At 42.4% G+C, this 17,793-nt stretch overlaps 1 protein-coding gene across 3 annotated transcripts in view; it reads left to right on the top strand.

The window, feature by feature from the left end:
* Positions 1-2,279: 2,279 nt before the first annotated feature.
* Positions 2,280-17,793, top strand: part of grik2 (glutamate receptor, ionotropic, kainate 2) — a 184,802-nt gene continuing 169,288 nt past the window's right edge. For all 3 annotated transcript variants that reach the window (XM_028424659.1, XM_028424660.1, XM_028424661.1), the window contains exon 1: positions 2,280-2,478. In XM_028424659.1, coding sequence (XP_028280460.1) covers positions 2,361-2,478 — 118 coding nt within the window. In that variant the 5' untranslated portion in view covers positions 2,280-2,360. The remainder of the gene's footprint in view (positions 2,479-17,793) is intronic.

Here is a 17,793-nt window from a genome sequence, read left to right as displayed (position 1 = left end):
TCCCGCTGCGCCTCGTCTTTCAGGAACAGGTCATGTCTTCGGATGAGACTCAGGTAGAAGGTTTTTGTTTCCGTTCGCCGGCTTCTCACCTCTCTCAGGTTTGAAGTTCATCTGTTCAGTTTAATGCTGCTTTTGATCCGCGCGCTTCGGGACGCGAGCACTGATTTGAATGTCTCAGACTTCATTGTGTTTAATAAACCCTGGAGAGACGTGACCTCCCGTGTCTTTGCCCGACCTCTATCTGGAGACGCGTGTCACCTTTTTGTGTTCCTCCTCCTCCTCCTCCTCCTCTTCCTCCCCCTCCTCGTGCTCCTCTTTGGCCTGATGCCTGTCATTGTTGTGGGGTTGAAAGGCGTTATTGGAAGGGTCATTAAATGCCTTCGCCGCGATGCGCTTTATGAATGATCCGTAGATAACATCTCCACTTCACGGGGGCTTGGATGGAAACTCGCGGACACGCGCCGCGCATTTAAATCTCACAGCTGATGAGCGCATTAGCTTTAAATCAACTTTATCATCACGCAGCCGCGCTCAGTGGAGGGGCTCCCTGCAGCCGCGTGAAACGCACAAAGGGCCATTTGTTAATCTGGAGGTGAATTAAAAAAAAAAACCATCCAGATGATTGTGTGCACACAGCTGTGCCAGCCCTCCGTAAAATGTGATTATTAGTTTAGAGTTATTTTTACTGCTTAACTAAAAAAGAAAGGAAGAAATTAATTTTTGATTCATTTGCTGGTGTCATTTAAAAAAAGGAAAGAAGAAGAACTTCGTCAGGTTCTACTTTTATATGCATCTATGAGGGTTTTTCACAGCTTCTGTCGATCATATGTGAGCAAACATATAAACAGAAGGTGTAAGAAAACAAGCTGTCATCACATGGATTCGGTCCAAACAGAGACAGAGGAGCAGAGGAGGAGGCTGGCACCACCGACCCAAACAGGCCGTTCAGCCTCTGTCCGTGGTGCTGAAACATCAGCGCCGCGGATCCGCTGTCCGTGGTGCTGAAACACGTATGTGTATCTGAACAACACGCAGCAGCAGCTGTCCGTGGTGCTGAAAAGCCACAGATTCTCTGTCCGAGGTGCTGAAAATTCAAAGCAAAAAACTCACCTTCACCGTGGCCTAAACGTGCAGCAGGCTCCTGTGTCAAAGGGCTGCATTGACTCTTATATTACAGAACAGAGATGATATTACAGACGTCAAGGATATATTAGCTCAATGTTTCCTGTAAATAATATTGTCCTTATTTGTTCCATGTGACTTTCATCTGATCCTGTCTACGTTGTGAAGTTTATGAAGGAAAAAAAACGACTAAAAACTCTGATCTTTTGGCAAAATATGTTCCTAAAATGTAATAATATGAGCACACATTGTTTTTAGTTTGTTTTTTTCCAGAGTCAAGTCTTTGGGAAAAATATCACATTCTGCCTCCCTTTAAAAAGGCGACACTAAAAATTAAAATTAAATCGTTTGACAGAATGTAGTTTGAGTTTAAAGGTAAAATTATGAATTAAAAAGAAAGTAATAATTCAAACATGCGTGCTGAAATGCAGCGGGGGCGAGCAGAGGCTATTCATCATATTGAGTGCGCACTGACAGGTCTGCTTCACGGTGCCCTCACACGAGTCCAAGCCTGAGTGACTCCGATCAAACACACGAGATCATTTCAAACTCATAGATTGGCTTATTTTTTTGTACGGTTGTGCACGGAGGCGCTCCGAGACTGAACCGAACCGAGCTGATATCTGACGGAAAACCGGGAAATAGACGGGGCGGCGGGGGAGGCATGACAGTTTGGACTGCAGATCAAAGGGCGAAGTGTGGCCATCAGTAGCCGAGAAACATGCCTGATCCATCCTGTGCGCTCTCGCACTACTACTAGTGTTGGCTCGACGTCAGATGCTGTGCGGCAGTGCAGCAGGAGGAGCTCGGGCTGGCGAGGCTGCTGCTGAGCACCGCCGCTTCACTCACTCTCGCTCTCACTTGGTCACGCTGGGTCTCTCTCTCTCCTCCCTACACACTTTCTCTCACACCCTCTTCAATCTGTGCCTCTGTCTTTCAGTAAATGGATTTCTTCAAGCCCTGCCCTGCCTAACATGGATGCCCCGCCACCGCCGCCACCACCTCCACCATCATCTTCCTCCGAGTCCGAGGGCTGTTTCTTCTTGGCGCAGTGAACTGGACACGCAGTGATTTTTGCCAGATGGATGTAGGAAAACCGTTGCTCAGCCCGCCGGTGAAGACCATGCCGTGATCTTGCAGTTGCCTGAATTCACATTAAAGGGGTGAAAAAGAGAAAAAAAAATCCGGGGAATATACCGATTCAGGGATTTAAAAATCCTGTGCACAACACAAGCACCATGAAGATTACCTCCCTGCCGATATTTAAGGCGAGATTCAGGTGCACCGTCAGGCTTCTACTGCTGCTATTACACTGTGTGGGATATTCTCATGGGATGCCACATGTCCTGAGATTTGGTGAGTTACTTCTTCTTTCTCTTTGGCTGAAAGTTTTCATCCCCACTTCCCCAGACCTGTTGGAGACTCACTTTTTCCTCCCTCTCCTCACTTGTGGGAAACAGTTGGAGTTGTTGTTCTGAGTGTAAGACTAGAGTTGGCACAGACCTGTACTACACTGATCTAATGAATGAGGTTCAGTCTGTAACTTGTTGCCATTTAGAAAGTTTCAGATGTTAATATTTCATGTTTGTGTGTGCTTAAAGTCTGCATGGATGCTCATGATGCTGCTGCATATTGCACAGGATGGTGTGTGTGTGTGTGCCTGTAGAAAACCGATGCATACATTTTCACGCCTCCCACATAATTCAGAAACATGCTAAATATTGTATTTTGTTGCATGAAAATTTTTGATCAGCATTTGATCATTATTGAGCTGATATATATACGATGTATTTCTGTAACAGTTGTGTTTATACACAATAATTAGTGGATTTGCAGCTGGCATTACCTGAAGGCCACTAAGGTGCTTCACCCAGTGTGAACAGCAGAAAAAAAGGATAAATGCAAAATCTTCTTACGATAAAAAATAGATTTAATTTATTCTATCCATGAAAAAATGTACAGAAACATAGTGATATCTCTGCTCTGAGGAAAATAAAATCCACATTTCTTTCAATCATTCCTGCAAACTGATGATGTGCAGATAGATTTGACGGGGTTAAATCCTGTCAACCTGTGGCCTCGTCATCACCTCTTTTACACCAGAGAAGATGGTGTTCACAGGGAAACACCCTGTGCTCCATTACATCCTATTATATCATCACATCCCATCCTGCTCTTTGGCTAAAGAGGCCCGTGTCTGCCGAGAGCAGCTGAACACCTACAACCTGAAAGTGTCTGTTGGACAACGTGTTGTGATTGCAGCTCTGCCAGATAGCAGCCACTCGTGTGCTGACAGATCTGTTCAGCAGTGTGTGTGTGTGTTTATGAGGCTTTACTATGAAATGTGACAGATTTCAGTGTGAGCTGTGGAAAAATTTATCAGAAAAGAAGCGGCTCAGGAGATAATTCTACTGTGGGAATGAATCCTCGCTGTAATTTTATTAGCTTCTTGTGATGTGCTGAGACAAGACTGATTGCAGTGTTTTAATGTAAATATTACAGAAGCTCACCATTTTCTTGTATTGCAGTTATACAAACATAAAGGTAGAAAACATATACACACCCTTTAGATTAGAATTTTTTTCATTTCATCTAAAGCCCATTGATGACGTTATCACATTTATCTTTTAAACCACATTAAAAAAAGAATATAAAGAGATATTTCAAGGCCTTTGAAACAACCAGTGTGCGGTCATATCTGCACAGTGCATGTCAAATATGTTGTTCGGGATGGGACTCATCACCATGGTAACCAAAAATGGCGAGACAGAAAGAGATGGGACAATTTTGCCTCATAAAATGTCTTCATTGCTGTAAAAAGATCTGTTTTTACCCAAATCATTATCTAAACAGGATCGTGGATTGAGCCTAAATAAACAAACTAAAAAAAACAAAAACATAAAAAAACAGGGTTGTAATTTTGGAAAGCTAGCAAGATTTGAATTCAGTATTCCTTCAGGGCTCAGTGAAACACATCCCAAACCTTTGGGGAAATACCTGTCATAACCCTCCTCTAAACAACTAATGTGACTACTGTTAGTACTCACAGCATGTAGCAGATAGCATGTTAGCATTATGCAGATGTACCCCTAATGGACAAAATAAGGTTAAGCCTTAGCGATGTGATGCATTCAGAGCAACAAGGATCAAAAGAGATTCAGTGAGCTTACATGTGACATTGCACTCAGTTAAGATTTTACCGTAGTTTGCCTTCAACTCCATCTCCTCCTTCTGACTGAACTGAAGATTTTTTCAAGTCCTGTATCTCTATCTTGAGATCATCCATTCTTTGATTAGTGGTGGTCATTATCACTTTGTGTGAAGTATTTATAGCTTGTTGTAGCATTAGTTCTTTAAAATATACACTCCTGCACCACTTATCTGTGGCCTTTGAGTACTAAAGACTGGAGCTGAGCTGGTCTCTTCAAACTGTCCACTGTTTGATTTCCTGTTATTGTCAAGAAGCTTTGGCTCTGAGACATAATGATAATGAAATATAACCATCATCAGGTTGCTCTGACCATTTATTTGTAAAGCCTTTCTTAAAAATAAGATGCATCCAAAGGATGCAGCTCATTTAAGTGTGATGGATAGCAAAGAATCAGAAATTCAATTACAAGTTGTTACAATCAATCAGCCCAGATTCCCACAGTGAGTTCTTAAAGACGACCTTTATATGGTCACAGCTGTGATTTAACCCGCTAAGCAGGGACCGATCTGAGCAGACTCCAGAGCTCAGATGATGTGATTGTGTCTGTTGGAGACAGGGCCTGACATGCTGACAACTACTGATAATGGAAACCACATAAGTGAATTTTCCCACGCTCCACCAAAGATAAAGCTTGATACAGATCAGCTGGAGGCAGCGGCAGACTGAACCGCAGTGACATGTGACCTACCAGCCCCGTCACCATGACTCCAACCTGCTAAAAAAACATCCCAGCGTGTGTTTGAGGAGCTGTACTACAGACAGGTGGGGTTCCGAAATGGGATTAGTTGTGTGGAGGAGAAGTCACAATGAGGGTCACTTCACAGGAATACAGCTGACTATATCCATGAAAGCGGATGGCTGTAGAAAAGTAGCATTAACAAAAGTTGTCCAACTTCCAGTCAGACAAAAGCAGAATCAGAGCCACTGAGTCATAAAAACTTCCTGACATCCAAAAGAAGCGATTTTAAACAGCATTTGTGTATTCATAAATGCATCAATTCATACAGGCACTTTATGTCTCTGTGATCTCTGCAGAGTGGAGATTGGATTGGATGACTTGGCGCTGGCTGGCGTTGCTATGAAGGTCACTGTCTAATGGGGCAGACAAGTTAAATGTTGCAGGTCGAAGCTAGAAAAACTCGCTCCCTGTGAATCCTGCCTGTCAATAACTGAACAGAAAATTTGACATTATCCTCCAGGCTCTGGCCTGCGCCTCACTTATGATTCGTAAATAAGGAAATTTGCAGAGAAATACAGGCTGCTTGGCAACAATGTGTGGCTACTGAGAGAGAGAGAGAGAGAGAGAGAGAGATAATAATCAGAGCGCCCTTCACGATACGAGCTAATTAGACTGGTTTATATCACACTATCACAGATATACTGGTATGTGTTGGCTGATCTGAAAACGTATTTTCACAGAGAACAATAGATAGAACAATAGATTAGATATGCTGTCATCGCATACAAAATACAGTCAAAAGTATGTGGACACCCATTTTTTTGACCTCCATTTTTTAGGCATTAGTGGAGTCTGATGAGGTCACACCACACCAAACTGGGAGGATCGTTTGTTTAAGCTTTAGTTTTTAAAGAGGAAGCAGACAAAGTTATCATCTAAATCCTCATTATCTGCTCCGAAGCTGAAACAATGACTCAGTGAATGGAAGTTTGGAGCTGTTAATTTGGACACAGGAACATTTTCAGGACATATTTTCCACTGGTTTGTCCATAAAATGTCATAATACAATGACTAATTGATCACTGACAATCAATCAGTAATGCAAACACTCAGCAGCTGAATTAAAGTGCTTTAACAATCTATTGTTTTCATGCTAACTGCTGCAAACTACTTTGTTAAATGTAATGCCGGAATGTTGATAATGAATGACAATATAATTTTCCCCTTTGAGTATAACTAATATAAATGTATCTTTTAGGAGCCATCATGTTTTGCATTTGGTTTATGTATATGAAATAAAACACATATTATAATAGACTTCCAAAAACACAGTCAGCTTTGCTAATTTCCTTCTGTTTACTATTATTAAATCATTTGTGTATCTGCAGGCAGAGTTTAAAAGAGGCACACATGACAGCGCAAATGTGTATTAGCTCTTAACTATGCACTATACATGTCACATATTTTCACCACAAAAAAAACAATGTGTCATAGTGTAAGAAATGCTATAAATAACGAAGAATTATGTAGAACCCCCCACTGGGTGTCAAATTTGGAGGGAGAATTTGCTGGTTTCCTTTATGGCCCAAATACGCTATTTGGTCTACAGCAAATAAAGCTAAAGCTGTCAGAGTCTGGCAGTGACAGATGGTGGAGGGAGAGAAAGTCTGATTGAAGAATCACTTCCAACAGTACAGACAAAGAGGAGGAAGAAGGAAGAGGAGAGAAAGGGCCCGAGAGCACATTTCACTCAGAGAACACTCACTGGGGGTGAAGCTGAGTGTTGCAGGCTTTATACACACCAAGCAGGACCAGAACTGGCACAGCAATTGTTATTTACAAAGGTGGTTCAGATGTCTGATCCTGACCTCTGACCTTCTGCTAAGAGCCAAAGATGGTGATGGTCTTGAAAATGATGAGGCTCTGGCAGTGTGGTGAATTTTGAGGCTTCACCATGAAACCGGATCTAATTAGCGTTGTCACATGATGGTTACAGGAAGTGAGGTGTAACTCCTTTACAGTCCAGGCCTAAAGACATCCACATAAACCCCCCAACTGTGGTCATCCTCATATAAACTGAGGTGACAGGAAAGGATATGTTGTTTTTAATTACATAGCAGCTCACCTGCAGCTCTGTCTGTAGTCTGTGCCACTGGGTGTCCATGATGTCATGCCATGAGGTTTATGACTGCTGCCATGTTTACACTGAATTTGCCAAAAACTCTAAGATCTGAGATGGTACCTCGTCTAAGTTACATAAAACTTCACTTCCATACAAAAGTGTTGTTGCACCAGACTGTTAACCTGTTTCTTTCTGCTGTAATGTTGGACATTTTATCATGGAGGTCTTTGGGGGCTGGCTCCCTTTGGAAGAGTTTCCTCATTGCTTCTTTTTCAGCTCTGGAAGTCGCTGCTTGATCTGAATTAGCCTTTAGAAATTACTTACGCTCGGTATCCACCCTCCCTTTGCCTTTGTGTTACATTCTATCGCATTGTGTTGTTTAAACTGAAGTGCTTTTATTGCATTGCATTTGCTGGCTGACAGTGTGTGACGCCACATATAGAACCAAACCTCCACCCAAGTTTTAATTTGCCATCATCATTTCACATTGTTCAGAATATTCAGTGGAACCTTGACAACCGTCTGGGACTGTCTGTAAACAAACCCTGCCTGTCACATGTGTACAGTAGCTGAAAGAAAGATCAGTTCTGTCCTCTCTTATCCTCTTACACAAATTCACATTTTATTGCAGCCCATATTATTGATTTACGACGGCGGTTATTCCCTCTTTAGCTATCCAGTTTGAAAGTGCACCCCCTCTCTCTGTCTCTCTCTGCATGGCACACACACACACACACAGAACAAGAGAATAAGACAATAATCATTGTGGTGTATAATATTTGGGCTGCCACACTTGCTGGATTGCCCATTATGTTTACTGCCTGTGTTGTCACACTTCCTGAATTTGTGACGCCACATGGGGAAACAGCGCTGCCAGCAAAACACCGCAACGCATCCTCCTTGTATTTCCACCGCGATGGTGACATCAACTGCACTTGGCAGTCAGCAGACCTTATTTACAGAAAAACCAATATGACATGAACGTTGCACCACTTAAACAATGAGCCCACGGTGGATATATGATACTGGAAATATACATTTTTTTCGGCAGTGGATAAATGGAAATGAGATGCAAGCATGTTTGTGTTTAAATAGTGTTTTTTGGGGGGATCAGAGTGTTTCCCCTGTGGGTGTGTATGGAAGAGCATGTCAACTGAAGCAACCAGAGAAGTAAGAGATGAAACCTTGAACACAATCAATAGTCATGATGTAAGGAAAAGAAGAAGAAAAAACCTGTAGCAGGTTATGGATTATGAATTGCAGTCCAGTCAGAAAGCCTTATGTTAAAGAAGATTGGATCATCTATATACAGCGTTCGGCAGAAAAGGCTCTGCAGTTGGAGTGTGATTATAATATGAATCCAAGCAGCATGTTAAAAGATTCAGTGGGGAATGTGATGAAAACCCTCAGGGGGACCAAACAGAACCCAGCAGGGACATCGCAGCAGAGGCAGAGGATGCCAACGCATTTGGGAGAATGTGCTTATTTTTCAGCACACCTAAGACAGTGAGTGACAGTGAAGTTCAACCAATCACCACAACTCTTCTACAATTTGACCAATCCGTGTTGTTAACCCTTTCTGCTTCAGCTTCCCAAACCTAAATTCCTTAGTTCCTTGTTATGCTAAGGGTATGCAACAGACATGTTGTGTGTGATAGAAATGTATCACATTTGCCACCAAAAAATAACGGCAAAAGACCGCGAGAAGTGGAATGCGGCATGTGAAACGTTAGCGATAGCTGTGTTTCCTTGCTTGCATGCCAATCTGCCTAATTATGAAGCATAAATAAGGTAAAATCACAACTATTTTTTAGCAACATTCTCTTGTCCCTCACAATTTCACCACAAGCAATTAAAAAAAAAGCACAATCAGGCATTTTACGCCACAACAATCTCAAAAAAGGCTTGTGAAATCCTGGAGGGCCTGACTATCAGACTGAAATGAACTGTATAAAAAACACATGAGAGGAATCGACCATCTTTAGGACACTGCTTGCTCATAAGCCTGACAATAGACAAAACCCAGATGTGAAACAACAAAAGTGTTAATTTAGAGCCACCAGTTTAATGTCATTTCAGAGTGAGGATAAGCTGGTGTTTGATCACAAACTGCAAGGTTGGTGCTTCAATCCCCTGGAGTTCCCCCTCTAAACTAGGCTATCCCTGAATTCAGTAATATTCAAAGGGCTGGGTGGAAAGCGCCAGCGGGGGCCGCCAGTTGACGATCACCGCTGTAGAGGATGTCTGGTTCCATCGTTTGGCTCAGACTCTTCCTGGTTTGGTTAGATATATACACAAAAATCCTTTTATATGAGATTCGATTTTAAAAGTCATCATTGGTTTGCTCTCTGTTACCATGGTAACCATGGAATTGACGGCTAGGGTCCTGTACCTGGCTGGTGCTATCTGACATTGACATATCTGACAATGTCTGATAACTGTCTAGTTTCATTTTGAACCCAATTACATTAAGGTTAAGAGGCTCTTCTGACACCAGTATGCTTTATGTTTTTTCCCCGTCACATTTTTTTTTATTTTGAAAAATCACCAGTAGCAATAAGAGCTCCGCACACTAAAAGTGGAGGCTGTCACATTTTGTAAAGAGAGCCCCCTCCTTGTCTTTGTTCCTGATCTTACCATCCTCCAATCATATTCAAACTACCCCAGCAATTTGCCTGAACATGAAGCTCCATTCAGAAACACTTGATACGGCAGGCTCAGTCACATCTGCATGCTCAAATGGCAGATTTTCCGGTAATTTGTTTACCGGCTCTACATCTTCCCTACTTGAATTAGCAAGCTGAATTAAGTGTCAGAAGTCAAGGTTATCTTGAGCTAGCATTGAAGCTATCATTTCAATTAGAGGCATGCTGGTTGAACTACATTTGACCTCAATCAGAGGAAGCTAATCTGATTTGATGGAAGCATGTTAAGAAGGAAGGAGGATACCTTCAAACAAAAAAAGAAAAAGAAATCAATTACCTGCACTTTTTGAGTTATTAAACTAGGACACAACAAACTAAATGAAAAAAGTCTCCACTCTATAATATACTGGAGACATAAAGCCTTTAGCTGCTGCAGATTAATGGGAGACGTTTAAGCTTTTCTGTACAATAAATGCATTCCTTTTTTTATATAAACTTCAAAAGCTGAAAATGAACACATTTTGTTGCCAGTGTAATGTGACTAATATGGGAGGGGACAGAAATCTGCTCTCACTTTCCAGAATATGAGAGAATGTGCACCTATACTGAACCAATAATGCTGAGCACAGGGCTTTTATATATTTAGACTGCTGCTCTCCTTCAAGTGCCTTTGTGTTCATTATGCGTCTCTGCAGTGTAAATGTAGTTTATATACTCTGCCATCAGCACTTCTCCCACCAGAAGAGGACTTTCAGTCAAAAAAAAAACACTTCTAGAACAATATTTTAAAGACGTGTGTGTATACATTCCTCTGCTATGCAATTAGCAGCAGACAATGTTGGACAAAAGACAAAAGGTTGCTTCCTGACATTGAGATGAGGACAGTGGGGCAACCTTTATGTGCTGCCATCATTGGATGTCACGCTGCAGTGACGGCGGGGTGATAAAGCAGCTGTGAGGACTTGTCTGAATAAACAAAACCAACTCTACATTTAGCATGCAAGCTAGAGCACAGCGTGTGTGTGCTGCTGCAACCCTTTGAGATACGCTTAAGAAATTATTGGCACTGGCATGTGATGAGAGCAAAAATGTGGGCAGCTTATGAGATCAGTCTATTGTGCCCTTCTTTAAAAACCCTGCAAGAGTGCCTTTGGGCAAGACTCCACAGCTGCTCCAGCATCATTTCTTAAATCCCTGAAGACTTCAGTTATTCTCCTTACTTTGATATTGTGTGATTGTAAAGCAATGCCACTGCAGGTCTGCTGTTAAAACACTAAACTGGGCAAGCTGTAAGATTTTTAGTTTAAACATGAACATTGTGTCTAATATACATAACAATATCTGATGAAGTTATGATGTTCAAGGGCTATCAGGGTTTCAGGATTGGCTAATGCATACTTCCTGTAAACACCAGCATTTCTGAGTTGCAGGTAGCTCCTTAAGCCCTGTTCACATGGGGTCTGTCTGCGTTTTGTGCAGCACAGGATGAGGGAAGTCTGTTTTACTCAAAGTCACAGATGTTATCTCCATAAAGTCCCACACTAAACTGTCATGTCATAGGGCCTAAGCCTCTTGAAAGATATCAAGATATCAAGGAAACCATCTCATCTCAGAGACATTCAGACCAAAAAGGTTGAGAGTCACTGAACCTGGCAAGTAATCCGAAAGGATCTCCAAATTATTGAAAAAAATGAATGCCAATTTTTAAAGTCAGTTCAGCCCAAATAAAGACAGACTGATGTTCTCCTAGACCTCCTCCTGAAGCTGCAGCTGCACGTGTCCACGCTGAGAAAGAAATCAGAGCTTTTGGAACATTGTGCTTCAGACTCTTTAGGCTGCAGCAGGATTAGCCATGTTTAGTGCAGCCCAAAGACATCTGTTCAAACCAACTGTGCAGCGTGCTGGTGGAAATGTTCTAGTTTGTGGTTGCTTCACTGCTTCGTGCGACTCGACAGCCTGCAGTCGTTAATTCAAGTCAGAATTCTGCAGCGTATCAAAGTGCTTGAAGATAATGTGAGGTCACACTGGATAATTCACAGTGTGAGTGCTCCATTCCTTTTTTCCCTAGTAGGAGGTCAGAAGATCTTCCAAGATGTCTGGAATGGAGCATACATGCAGCTGGAAATCGGTGGTAATAAGAACACATTCACAGTAATTTTCCAATTCAAATAAACCAGAGGAGAATGAGAGAAGGAAGAGAAAGGCTCAACGGAGCAACAGGAGCAAATCAAACACTCAAATATTAACGATATCTCTGGACTAACAGCTGAGTGTGCACACTATGTGGCGCATGTGGTGCATAGGAAAGACATGCATGTTAATAATTCCTTCGGAAGGAAGGCAGAAAGTGCATATTCCTCATCATATCGTCCTTGGGAACCGGCTTCCAGCCACGAGGCATGTTTGCTGAGACGGAAAGAAGTTGCTCGTTGTATCATACTTCATTGAGGGTAATTCAAGCATGTTATGTGTCAGTGACTCTTTTTATGCCCTTACCAGCAGAGCACACATTCTACCATGGTATCACTTCTCCTTCACTTGTTCTTCCCGGTTTTATGATGATTCTGTACTGAGGAGTGCACATTTACAGGCCTTATTTAAACCCGGTGTTCATGTTTTATAAGGCAGTGCCTGTTTGCTGCCGACCATTGGTGATAAGTAAAATAAAGCTAACACCTGCTGATGCCTCGGGCTTGTTTTACTATTTTACTTTGTTATAAACAGATTTTGGAAGCAGTTGCATAAAGTTGTGGATGTGATTTGTGGAACACTGTTAGAGGAAGTGGTGCTTAGTTAGCAGCAGATGGTGTTGTTTTGGCACTTACATGCCTGTGGTATGTACTACAAACAGTTCATCAGTGAGTGACTTCATAGCGTATCGCTAACATATTTAGAGCACAGATCGATGTACCTATTGTGTGTGCTACATGTTTTCACTATACAGAACTTTAGCATCACGGTAGCATTAAGACCATTGTTTTTCTTGACAGATCTTTTTCCAAATTCTACACTACGTCCTAAGCCCTTCCTCGAAGTGTGTACTTGTCAAAAGTGCACTTAGCAGTGCACACAGGGGACCAGAGCTGTTCTGAGCAGAATTAGGGAGGACTGGCTCTGCACTCTTTACTTATGTTGCCACCTAAGAAACAGATCAGAAATCAGCATGAATATATTCAAGAGCTTGAAGACGGGCAACTGGACGTGTTCAAATTCCTTGAAGACGTTTGACTGCTTCACAAAGCAGCTTCATCAGTGGAAGCTGATAAATAATGAATGACCTGCATGACTGAGAATCTTCATCAACAGCAAGTGTAATATCAAGATACTTAGGAACCACACAAGAAAAAAATGACGTATTATCCATCCATCCATCCATCAATCTTATGGTCACCTGTGGTTTGCAAGGCTTACAAAGAACCGCTCACATTCATGGCCAGTTCTAGACCATAATTAACTATACATGCATGTCTTTGGTATATGGAGAAAGCCAGAGTACTCAGGGAAAACCCCCACATGCACACTCTTTCCTTTGACATATTATGGCCCCTGTGTACTATGAATAGCCGCTCAGTCTCTGCCCTGAACTTTATATAACTGAATGTGGGTTAACGGCCCCTGTGTGAAGATAAGAGCAAAAGAAAAGAAATTTCATTTAGAGCTGCAGCTCCACTTCAGGTCATAACAAATGTGAACATCAATTTCAGATCCAAAACAACAAAGAAAAATATCTCCGCTCATCTCAGCTTTCTTGTCAGAAAACATCCATTTTGCTTCCATGTTGGTCAGCTGTCCAAAACACGACACTACAGGGATTCTGGGTAATAGCATTAAGCAAACTGAGGTCAGTGATGGACACACCTACAGAGTCTTGCACCATTTAGCGAAAAACACACAACTGAAGGCCACTGCTGCTGCTGCTACAACTACAACCTCCTGTTGTGTCTTTTGGACATTTTGTTAGTGTGTAAAAACTTTCAGGGATAAGGCAGCAGGCAGTTGCTAACGTGCATCAACAACGCATTTCTGAGTTTTCATGTAGCTATAAAATATCTGACACAGGATTAAGTAAACAATCCAATCACCACCCCGTTATTTTCTGACAAAGACATTAATAAACAAAGAAGCTTAAACAAAAATCCTGCATGTAATTCTATTGCCCTGCACAGATCACCTACGCCTCACAGACACACAGTGTAGGACAGGAAGTGAGTCACCGCACTGGTGTTTGTTTTTGTTGTCTAATTTCTTCTTTGCCATGTTCTCTCCATGTCTCTGCATATCTGCGTTATTCTCCTTGGTGTTTTCACAAAGCATGAGAAAATGAAATATTTTAGCTACATGACGTTATTTGCCTTAGTGCTGTCAGTCTGAATTATCAGCTTTCTTAAATTGAGTTTAGCAGTAGTGGCTTTGTGAGCATTACACTGTGTCTTGGCCCACAGCCAACAGACTGCTGGTAAATATATTTAAATCAGTGCTAAGCTGCTTAAAATATTCATATTTCACTCATAGCTAGTTTATAGAAATTTGAAACTATCTCGAGCAGGCAAAATCAGTTGCACGGATAAAATATATATATATCATTTCACATTTTGAGGGAACAAAGAGAGCAGAGGCTGGTGAGCAGCAGTGAGGCATTAAGCCCCCGTACACTGTGTGTGTGTGTGTGTGTGTGTGTTTCTCCGATATGGTTGGCTTTAGATGCTCTGTCTCTCCCGGCTGAGAGAAGCAGGACGCATGCCATGTTCCTTTCAGGCTCATGATGCCGCCACGCATGATGAGAGTTAATATACCGCATGAAATGATTATTCTAAAACCCTCCGCACTGCATCCCGCCCTCGGCCGGAAACAGAAAGTCTCTGTCTGCGGCTGGTTTCCACAAATATGACGTGCATGTGGATGTAATTAGCTGAATGTTTGATGCTGACTCGGGCTGAGCTGGAGGTGACCTATCATTCTCGGCTCCTACTGTACTGTACTGGAACACACTGAGGACATAAGTGACCAGATCCATTCCCTGTATCACCGTGACAGTAATATGAGCCAGGACTTCTTATGACACTCTGTCCTCTGACTATTCTATCCTTGTGGTTTGTCCTACAAACCACAAAGCTGCATCCTGGTGCCATGATGACTCTGTGCCCTTGAGGGCAGTGGCTGAAATAAAATGCATTTTTGCAAGGCTCTCTTTTGTCCAAAGCAAAAGCACCTTTGCTCATTCTGATCCTAACTGCTCTGACTGCTCTTAATTTACACAAAAGCAGTCCTCTAAGGGCATTAGGAATTTTCTGAGCAGTTCAGTGAGGCCTTTGTGTGATCGTACCTTCAGTCGGCTATTCATTACAACTAAATGATAACCATATATTGCCTTATTTGCTTCATTATTTACAAAAAAATGCTTGTTAGCACATGCGTTCAGAGTGCAATAATGCAACACAATCGACGCAGCCAGGGTTATCCTGTGCATGTGTAAGCATGTCTCGGTCCTCGGCACCATCATCCATCATCCATCGTCCTCCAGGTGTGCAGCATTCACTTATGGCTGCTAGTGTTCTCTAGGTCAGTGTTGTGTCACTAGGAGACTTGGAAGCACCTTCTATTCTACTCTATTCTATCCCTGCTGCTCCTCTGCCGCTCTCTCTACCTCACAAGGTAGCACAAACTCACAGGAATCTATTTTGCCCAGCTCAAATCTCTGTGCTTTAATCAGAACCAGAGGTGGCTCGGACCAGATGGCATCCAGTGAGGAAGTTCTGGTTCTGGCTGCTATAGACATGTTTTATGCGTCACAACTGCAATATTTTCCATGCTAACTGCTACTTAGTAGCTTCAAAAGACCCTTAGTGGCTTGTTTGTCTCCCCTCAGTTCGATCTCTGACCTGCCAATGTAAAGACCACCCCACACACACACACAAACTCTGACAGTCTATAATCACGCCCAAGAGGTGACCATGACACAAAGAACTGATCTTACTCACAGGTCAGGTAAGAAGTCAAAAAAAATCATTGCTGCTTCAAATCTGCCACAGCAAGTTGTTCTCAGATATGTATAAATTATGATAGACAATAATCCCACTCTGCTCAGCTTCCAGTTGGAAGCAGTTAAACCCTGTAACACTGCAGACTTCTCAAGGTCACTTCTGCCACACCGCGGTCTGTGTTTCCATGGCTAATCGTTGTGGTTGGTGTACTGACCTAAAACCGTAGATATGCTCTACAGCATGGCTGCTTCTAGAAGGGCGCTCCATCACCTGAAAGCAATCACTTTCTATCCGAGGCCTCAAAATGTCTCTATCTTTCCTCCCACTGCTTGGGATACAGGTGTTTGAAGACCAGGGCTGTATATATTGTAAGTAATAGCGTCTGAGTGAGAATGGCAGAGGAGCCTCTCCAAGTCAATAACTCATTTGGAAGGGGTTATGAATTAGAATGATCTTGCTGAGGGGAAGGTAGACTCCAGCCCACATCCTGCCTCGAGTTGCTGAAGAAAGTGGAATAATAATCTTCCAGGAAAATCAATGGCAGAAAGCAGTGCCACTGGGACAAATACCAGCACGGGCCCCTTTCTGCACCGTACAACTCTTATCAGTCAATCGGCTGAATTTCTGCTGATACGCCATAAATCCAATTCTCTAAAATGTCATATTAAAATTTCAGGCCATTTAGACTGGCTTGTGGATGGAGAATGATGGCTTCCCTCTCCCAGGGCCTGGGATTATATGTCAATAATGTCCTCCGTGCCAGGGAGGTTCTTTCATTAGCTTGTATTTAGATTGAAGTGTCATCCATATTACGAGAGCCTGCTGCTGTGTCTCTAAGTGTTTCAGCACTGTGTGTGTTTGTGTGTGTGTTTGCTGTTTGTACAGCAGTCTGGCTCTTTCTCAGCTCTCACCCTTAATAGAGTCATCAGTCCGATAAGTCAGCAGTGTGATGTCCTGGAAGATCCACAGCGTGTGAATGACAATGTGGTGCAGATAACAGAGACCATCCCAAACCCGAGAACTAACTTCAAACATGCTTTATGACTAAATTAAAAACATGATCATTAGCTGTGGCACTATCAAACTATGTTGACACATTTTCACACATTGTTAGGCACCTATTTGTGCAGTGAAGAGCTCATAAATGAATGTCTAACACACTATTACAACTGTGTTTTTGTATTGATGACAGAAAACATGAGGAATTAATATGACTATTTTTTTGCCATGCAGTCTGCTGAGACACCGGTACCGGTTTATGGTACTTTCACCTCAGAACATCATTTCGATTAAATTAAAACAGGACTTTGACTAGAACATGACCTTTGTCTTTCTTTAACCATTCTTTTGTTTAACCACTGCGATGCTTTGGGTCACTGGGCTTCAAGAACCGCTTTCAGTTCAGCCCTGACATTTTCACTGGTGTCAGAATTTATTGTTCCATCAATGATGGCAAACTGTCCTGACCCAGACGCAGCAAAACAGGCACAAACCATGGTACTACCACCATGCTTCCACCTGCCTCATACAAGGTTATTTTTAGGGCTGCAACAAACAAGTATTTTTGACACTCCGATACTTGCCGATTATTTTTGCGAGTACTCGGATCATACGAAAATGTCATGGTTTTTCCATAGCTACGGCTGCATCTAGCAGCAGGTGAATACCTGCTTTGGACCGCTGTAGTGTCATTGCTTCAGACCGCAACAGTGTCCATACCCAGCGCCAGGACCTCTTGCGCCCAAAACACTGATCATCCCGCTACGCCACAAGAGAACCATCCCCAATGACGTCACTAAACGAGTCATCGAGTACTAAATTAGTTGTCGATGCATTTTACTCGAGTACTTGAGTAATTGTTGCAGCCCTAAGTATTTTTATACAGCCAGGACACATTAAACAAGAATTAGTGTTTAACCAGTTTCCGTGTGTATAAAACTGTCACATCTCCATCTTGATTTAACCCTTTCTTGGGATTCAGTTAAGATGTTAAGATTTGAACACAGTCCGAGTAGATAATACCAACTCATCCA

This window comes from Parambassis ranga, chromosome 16, assembly GCF_900634625.1.
Source record: "Parambassis ranga chromosome 16, fParRan2.1, whole genome shotgun sequence".
NCBI classification, from domain to species: domain Eukaryota; kingdom Metazoa; phylum Chordata; class Actinopteri; family Ambassidae; genus Parambassis; species Parambassis ranga.
This window is presented reverse-complemented; position numbering and strand designations above follow the sequence as displayed.